Source organism: Amborella trichopoda, chromosome 2, assembly GCF_054954075.1.
Source record: "Amborella trichopoda isolate Santa Cruz 75 chromosome 2, AtrichopodaSantaCruz75HAP2 v2.0, whole genome shotgun sequence".
NCBI classification, from domain to species: Eukaryota; Viridiplantae; Streptophyta; class Magnoliopsida; order Amborellales; family Amborellaceae; genus Amborella; species Amborella trichopoda.
The window spans coordinates 11,338,251-11,346,573 of record NC_142337.1 but is presented as its reverse complement, the minus strand read 5'-3'; the positions used below and the strand labels follow the sequence as shown (position 1 = coordinate 11,346,573).

Sequence of the window (8,323 nt, the reverse complement as noted above, 5' to 3'; positions counted from 1 at the left end):
TTTTGGTAAAGTTCTCACCTTGAAGAACATGTTATATGTGCTAGAAATGCCGAGGAACTTGGTGTTAAGCCATTTACGTAATAAGCATGGTTTCTGGATGGTCATAAGATTTAATAAGGCATTTTGATCGAAAGAGGAGGTGCGTTTGTTGGCAAAAGTTATTAATCTAATAGGATGTACAAAGTTGACGTGAGTAATGAAATAAAGAACTTTTTTACATGACTATTTTTTATTGGGCAAGCTTTTTATGTTTCCCCTACTGTATAAAATTAATATGATTTCCCCTATCCAACCTTTCATTCCGAATAGATGGTTGGGATGACTCTAATCACAATGTCGATCTCTAAAACATTTTATTTTAAATTTTTTTATAAACTAATTTGATACTAAATTTTGGGTGTCCACCCCTTTTCTTAAAGTCACACCTATAAAAAAAACTCTCTTAAAAACACATCTAAAAAAAAAAAAAAAAGGGAAAAGGTTTTAATAAGGTTGCAACCTTAAAATGATTTTATGTTAAGTTCCAGTGTTTGTTGATCTACTCCTTCCATAAATACTTTTAAAACTTTAAATTTTATCAGAATGACATCTCTGAACAATTTGGTCACTTTCGTCACCCCTGTTCCCAACCATTAAATACTCGACGACCCAAGCGGACGGACATTTCTCTCTCTCTCTCTCTAAAGCGCAGGGCAGAGAGTGGCGAATATTAGATTCACAGATTTGTGAGAGATCTCAACATTTTCAGTGTTCTTTCTGGGGGATCCGTTTTACTGGTATTTTTACCCGCTCTTTGTTTTCTCTCTCCTGCAATTTTGGTTGACTCTTTGAAAGAAATTTTCTCTCTCTTCTGCATTTGTTGTCTCACTCTTCATTTTTTTACAGGTAGCAGTTGGGGGTGTGGTTTGTTGTCTCACTCTTCATTTTTTTACAGGTAGCATTTGGGGGTGTGGTTTGTTTTCTCTCTCCTTGCAGTGCTTGCTGATTATGGTTTTCGCATAAAGGATAGGTGATAGTGGTATGTTTCTCTGAAATTCCAAATTTCAATTTGGTTTTCGTTTGGAAATGATGTTCTGGTTATTTCTCTTTTGTTCTTTTGGAATAGGTTATTTTTGTGGGAATGGTGGTATTTTTCTTTGTTGGATTGAAGTATATCTCTGATTTTGATATTTTGTAATCATTCTTGTTAATGGTGATAGAAATTTACATTTGCATGTGTTTTTCTTTTCTACATTTGTTAAATAGCTTTTTCGTCACTAAATTAAGAACAAATAGCTTTTTGGTTACTAAGTTAAGAGCTTTTCTGCATAGATTTGCTTTTTGCTTTTGGTTGTCTTCTCCCTCTTAAAATGGGTTATGGCGTCTTTTGAAAAATGGGTTAATGACTTCTTTTGGTGATGAGGTAAAGGTAAGAGGTGAGAAAGAGGGATTTCTTATATTATATGAGCACATGTTGCTCAAGTTCTTGAATCATTGGAAAAGAATCACGGGGTAAATCAATGGGTTTTTTGGATAGTATTTCGGTGATGGTTTTCACCGGTTTTAGTGGACTTACTTGGCGGTTTGCCTGTGAATACAGCCAGACAGGGTGAACCAAGTTAAATTTATGTTATGATTTATCTCTTTTATTTCCTTTCGTGATTATGATTACATATCTTATTTATTTTTCCTTAATTATTGCACACGAGTATGTCATATTCGGTGATCGGTTAAATTGGGGTTTCAGGTATTCGAATCTCCAACAAGTGGTATCAGAGCATTAGATTTTCTACAATATATTTGGGAGAATGGCGAGTAACCCAAGGTGGAGAAATTTGATGGACAAAATGATTTTGAGATTTGGAAAATTCAAGTTCATGATCTTTTGTCCAACAAGGACCATACAAAGCACTACTTAGAAAGGAAAAGAATCCGGAATCCATAAGTAATGAGGATTGGGAGGAAATGGACCTTGGCTGCAATTCAATTGTGCCTAGCAAATAAGATTTATTCAATATAGTGGGAGAGAAGACGACAAAAGGCTTGTCGGAGAAATTGAAAAGTGTTTATCAAAGCAAATCTCTTACCAACCATATTCTATTAGAGAGAGATTTACAAGGAGGATACATTGTTACCTCAATAGACAAAACTGATGAAAATCGTCATCGAAATACTTTATTGAACTACCCAAAAAAACCCACGATTCACCCTATGATTATCTTCAGATGATCCAAAAACTTGAGCAACACAAGCTCATACAATTTCTTCATAAAAATGGACAAGAAATCCCGCTTCCTCACCTCTTTTCCTTTTCCTGCAAATTTAATTTCTATTGTCATTAATAATATCCACCTTGATAGTAAAACACCTACTTGCCTTCTTGATAACTCTTTTTTTTACTTTTTTATGAAGCTTAGAGAAGTTAGACTCCATTTCAACTTCTCTACCAGAATCGTTGTCGATAGCATTATCCACCACCGAGGCGGAATACATGGTGGCAATAAGTTAGACTCCATTCCAACTTCTCTATCAAAACCGTCGTCGATAACATTATCCACCATCGAGGCGGAATACATGGTGGCAATTGAAACAAGTAAAGAAGTGGTTTGGCTTCAAGGTCTTATGGGTGAATTAGGTATCGAATCTATGCTCATGGAAATACTTTGTGATAATATTAGTGCCATTAATTTGGCTAAGAATCATGTTTATCACAAGAGGACAAAGCACATATTAGTCTGAAACCATTATGTTCGACAAGTTGTTGAAGATGGTTTGATTCGTTTGGTGAAAGTTGGAACCAAGGAAAATGTGGCGGACATGCTCACGAAGACGGTTCCCGTAGAGAAGTTGGAATGGAGCCAACTTCTTTATGCTTCATGAAAAAATAAAAAGGGGAAGGTAAGGCAAGTAAGTAATTTATTATCAAGATGGAGATTGTTAATGGCGATAGAAATTCACCTTTCCATGTATTTGTCTTTTCCACATTTGTTAAGAGGTTTCTTCATCACTAATTAGGTAACTTGGATAAAAGCTAAAAAACGAACTTTTGGGCATACGATTCACTTTTTCTTGGTTCTTTTCTCTCTCTTTCTAAAAAGCGGTTAAGGCTTCTTTTGGTTATGGGGGAGAGGGAAAGAGGTGAGGAAGAGGGATTTCTTGTCCATTTTTATGGAGAAATTGTATGAACTTGTGTGCTTAAGGTCTTGGATCATCCCAAAAGAATTGCAGGGTATATCGTAGGTTTTTTTTTTGTGGTTTCAAGAAGGTATTTTGGTGATGGTTTTCACCGGTTTTCTCTATTGAGGTATTATTGTATCCCTTTTATAAAATTATCTTTGATAGTGCAATTACTTGGCGGCATGCCCGTAGGCGTAGCACTATGGGGTGAACCACGTTAAATTCGTGTTGTGGTTTATCTCTTTTATTTTCTCTCATGATTGTGATTTCATCTCTTATTTATTTTTTCTAAATTATTGCACATGATTCTTTGAGCTTATTATTAGATTATCGATTTTACATATTCGGTTTTGAGTGTGTGATATTCGGTGATCAGTTAAATTGGTGTTTCGGGTATTCGAATCTCCAACAATTCTGCTCTGTTTTTTCTGGTTGTAATGGGACAATGCCTTTGAAAATGATCATCCGAATTTAACGTTAATGGGAAAATGGTATATCTTTTATTATATGCCCTACTTGTTGATGTTGTTATGGATTCATTTCTTCTGTTGGATATTGAGACATCTGTGATGTGCTTTTATTGTTAATTAAACAATATTATCTCAAGGTAAGCAAGTTTGGTGGATTAAAAGGAACAAGAACATATGGTTTGGTGGATTAAAAGGAACATGAACATATAGGTCTTTGTTTTAGTGGGGTAATGTGATCAATTTCTGGTGACATACTTTTCTGAGGCAAATCCATTGTTCTAATCATATGGGAAGGGAAGTTATCGGTAGCATTTCGTAGGGTTCTCATATGTTAACATGCTATCCAAGGTAGGAATACAAAATATATTATAAGCTAATTAGTGATGCATGTGTCTTGAGAACGAAGTATTATCTCTTTAACAACCAATCAATTGTATTCCAAGTGGCTTTAGCAATCACGATTGTCAACGGTGATTTGTGCAGTATGTAGTTGGTGATATCATGCCACCATGGGAACGCTTGTATGTAGAAGTAAGATTTTTCAATTGTTTATGGCCTTGTGTATGAGCCCTAATGCTCTATTGTGATGCATTCACAGAGTTTTATGAGGAGCTTTGGACATATAAGGCCCTTGCATCTGTTTTGTGGTTGAGGTGTTTTTTTTACTCTTGGCACAGGGGTAGGGATAGGCAAAGCTATAACATGTCATCAAGTGTTCCAACTCCACACATCCAAAACTAATATTCACAATTAAAAACTAGGATAAGGAAATTCTCTCATTTCTATGGTTTTGATTATGTACAAATATACGTTCAATTTTTTATTTTTTTTAATATGTTGACATTGTATTGAAATGTAAAGAGTACAAGCATGTTAAAAGGCACCTAGGAAGGGTACCCTGTACAGAAACTGACACAGGGGCACAAAAAATGCTCTACACAGATTAGGCATAAAAAATGGGGCAAGATGCTCGATGAGTTGCCGTGTTCCCCTAGTTGGAATTGATAGCTGCTCCTTCTCTAGCGAGCATATCAGCTGCGTGTTGAAGATATGTCTCCAAGAGACTCGGAAATTTTTCGCGTGGGGGGCTACTTCATTGCTAATGTGGTCAAGTCTCCAGGGGCAAGGTGCTAAGCCGGAGGCCCAGGTTATGACAATTCCTGGAGTCCCCTTCCACTAACACCTCCAAGCTCTAGCTAAGGTTGAATTTATGAAGGTTCTCTATGAGGGCCAAAGCCCCAACAATGGTGGAATCCGCAAAACCATTGGAATCCATAAAACCAATGGCTTATGTTTTTGGTGTATGAAATCACCATGAATTTGGCAAACACGATCACAGATGGCCAATACCATCCAAGTTATTGCCGACAATTCTCTTATGTTCATGCTTTTTCTGAAAAATAGTTTCACTGTGTTATGAAGATAACTTTGTGATTTTTTTATGAATGTGTTATATTTTAGTTGAGGTTCTTATGTTTATAAAATGATGGTGTGCAGGTTGGCATTTGTAACCTTTTCAATGGTTTAACATTGCTGCTTATGAATACAAATACGGATTACTTTAATGTGTAAATATATCGCATAAATACATTGTGATTGGTTGTTTTACCATGAAAATGGCCTCTCCTTGCGATGGAACTCTCTCTCCCACTGAGTTCAAGTTTGCAGCAGAAGCCCTCATGAAAAAATGGGAAGAGTGCAAGTCAATTTTGCATCCATGGATATGGATACCTTGTCCAAAATTACCTTTTGGGGCTCCAGATAAAGTGAGTTTGGACCCCTGTAATATTCCTAACTACAGTTATTTGGCATCATTGAGACTGTTCATGTTTTACTATTATTGATGTTGGTTCCTTTCAGGCAGGTGGTTATTTATCCCTTGAACATATTCATCATTTTGAATTCAAAAAGCAGGTATTTTCCTCTTTTTTAATGTACATGGGACAGTTAATACATGCTAGCGTATTCATCCACTAGGCTTTTAAGATACAGTTCTTTCTAAGTTGCAGAGCATATGTGTATAATTTTGATAATCTTGTATATATTCTTACTGTCTATTTAGCAAGATTGCATCTAAGTTGCAGAGCATATGTTAATAATTTTGATAATCTTGTATATATTCTTACTGTCTATTTAGCAAGATTGCATAGAGCAAAAGTATTCTGAGGAAGAAGTAGAAGCTTTGGATAGTGCAACTTTGGTAAGTACTGTATCTCTTGCCCTTCGTTTGGCTGATTAGTCGCTGATTAGTCCCATTAGAACTGTGAGAATGTTCATGGATGTGTCCTTGGATTGTTTAGTCGTGTATGTACTTTTGTATACTATTCTGGTGATATGACTACTCGTGTTCATTACATTTATCTGGGATCAACTTCGGTGCATTTGATTTTCTCATGGTCTAAAACCTTTTACATCGTATGAGAGCAAAGGAAACCCATATGTTGATGAAAATCAAGGATCATGTACATTCTTCACATCTGTCGAGATCCATTGGAGCAACTTTGTGCCTCCATGTTCCCCTCTCTCCCTCTCTCCATTTTTTTGATATTGGTGTTTGTGTAGGACCCGATGAAGAGCCCTACATTTTACGTTTTCCCTTGTTCAAACACTTTCACAAATCCATTTAATTGGTTCTATTTTCTCTTCTTACTTAACACAGAAAAAGGAAGAAAAGGTGAATAAAATAGGGCTGCATATGTGCACCTATTTTGGTAAACCCGTGCTAAGAATTTTGTGTATGCTCTGTGAAAGATACGCAATGTTTTATTCCATGTTCACATTTGACTTTTACTGCTTTCCTTTCCTCTTGTCTTTATAGGTTTTAAGTGGAGAAAATGAAACTCACTACTACAATTTCCATATAATTTACAGTACGTCTTACAAGGTTCCTGTGCTTTTCTTTCGTGGTTACCACCAAGGTAAGTGTCTTATTGTCATTATTTTCCTTGTGAAAACCCTCGATATGCTTGAGCTTTTAAGTCGCAAAAGATATCTAAAATTTGCAGGTGGACAGCCCTTAAAATGTGATGAAGTTGAGAAAGATCTCCCTTTGTACACTTCAAAATTGCTGGAGGAGTCAAAATGGACATTTATCACTCAAGAGGTTTATTTTTTTTATCCCTAATTGTATGAACTTCTATTTCCTTACAAAAAATAAGCAATCATTAGTTAGTGTTGTAGGAGGAGACATGGATTTCACCCTCTTCTTGACAAAGTTGGAAGCCCGTTTCAAGTTCATCTACTTGGTGTACTTGTAATGTACATTCTCCCCCGCCAACCCCCCCCTCATTTCTACCATATCTGGATGTGTGCATGTGTGCGTCTGAGCGAGTGTGCATGTGTGCACGTCTGAGCGAGTGTGCATGCGTGCCCTCCCACCCAACATACATGCACTCCCATTCTCTTCCCTCTCAAAACATTCATGCCCTTGCACCATTTACTCACCTCACCTCTGTCACTGTGTGTTTGCCACCATAGTTGTCAACCTTATACTGTAGAGGTAAGGCACACCTCAAAACTCCAGATGCACCTCAAAAATCCATTAGAAAAGGTTGTTCCAACATTGTAAAGCCCTTCAATTGAGCATCTTGGTCTCAAGATGTATGAATATAGAAAAAAAAGATTTCAAGTTCTAAAAAATTGTGCATCTAACACATTATCTAGACCCTCAATTTTCAAGATTTTCAAGAGTTGATAGATTTGTTCGATCTGCACCATTTTTGGAGATTTAAATTTCATAATTAGAAGTGAAAATAAATTTTCAGGCTATCCTAGGTATTTCTGACACCAAAATTATATCTTCCGACAAGGTCTGGAGGTGCGTCTTACTTTGATTGTTTAAGATTGACACCTTATACAGGTGTTAATCTTTGATTCTCAAGAAGATTGACACCTTATACAAACCACACACATCAACCTATGCGGCATTGCTTCTTATTTTGAATTAGCATGCACGAGAATAGTGTAAGGTATCAGACTGGCCATCCACTTTCACTTCCTAATGGAAGGTAGAGAGATAAGCCGATGTTTCAGCTGATGGACAAAATGGACTAAAAAGTAGACCGTTAAACATCAGCTCATCTCCACTAGCCATTGATAAGTACGGATGGCAGATTGTTGGTCTGAGTAACTTGAATTATGCTAGCCATGAGTCTTGTATGTGGTCCCAAATCCATATCTCTCTCCCATCTAAAAATAACCAAAACATCTTAAAACTGGTCAGAGTTCAAAAAGTGATAAAATGTCTTGAATATTTCTACAAATTATTGAAGTGTTCGCCTGTTATTGTATTTGATATTTTGAATGGGCGACAGGAGCATCCGTACTTGAATTGCCCATGGTTTACATTGCACCCATGTGGAACCAGTGAATGGATGAGATTGCTCCTTCAACAGAGGCTCTACTCCAGCCGTCCAGAGGATCTGTGCAGTCATTACTTGGTCGCATGGTTCTCTGTTGTAGGCCAAGTTATTGGGCTCTGGGCTCCACTTAACCTTGTACATTGCTCTTCTTCATCTTCATCTTCTGATACTTTCTGTTCTCATACATAGATAAAACTCATGGGAAAATGGTTAATCATCAGCTTATTAAAAGGAAAAAAAGGGAGCGATGTTTCCATCAAAGAAATTGTCATTGACAATGGTTAATCATCAGCTTATTAAAAGGAAAAAAAGGGAGCGATGTTTCCATCAAAGAAA

The 8,323-nt window shown here is 36.6% G+C and overlaps 1 protein-coding gene across 11 annotated transcripts; it reads left to right on the top strand.

The window, feature by feature from the left end:
- Window positions 1-513: 513 nt before the first annotated feature.
- On the top strand, window positions 514-8,323 carry ATG10 (autophagocytosis-associated family protein). Of its 11 annotated transcripts, none has more exons than XM_020675920.2 (9): window positions 519-776; window positions 886-1,018; window positions 1,727-1,804; window positions 5,124-5,392; window positions 5,487-5,540; window positions 5,764-5,826; window positions 6,445-6,544; window positions 6,632-6,729; window positions 7,940-8,323. In XM_020675920.2, exons 4-9 carry the CDS (start codon window positions 5,237-5,239, stop codon window positions 8,174-8,176), a joined length of 708 nt encoding a protein of 235 aa, XP_020531579.1. In that variant the 5' UTR covers window positions 519-776; window positions 886-1,018; window positions 1,727-1,804; window positions 5,124-5,236; the 3' UTR covers window positions 8,177-8,323. The 11 variants fall into 11 exon arrangements, 7 of the variants coding, with proteins under 7 accessions (XP_088714105.1, XP_020531579.1, XP_011628445.1 ...); XR_016049139.1 differs by having other exon boundaries at window positions 528-776; window positions 6,498-6,544; XR_016049140.1 differs by having other exon boundaries at window positions 579-776; window positions 935-1,018; window positions 6,498-6,544.

Bases quoted from the DNA above. Each gene is read 5' to 3' on its own strand.
- ATG10 (XM_088857979.1), top strand. From the start codon at position 5,237: ATGAAAATGGCCTCTCCTTGCGATGGAACTCTCTCTCCCACTGAGTTC. The intron at 5,541-5,763 runs GTATTTTCCTCT...CTGTCTATTTAG, and splicing joins ATTTTGAATTCAAAAAGCAG to CAAGATTGCATAGAGCAAAA. The intron at 5,827-6,444 runs GTAAGTACTGTA...TTGTCTTTATAG, and splicing joins CTTTGGATAGTGCAACTTTG to GTTTTAAGTGGAGAAAATGA.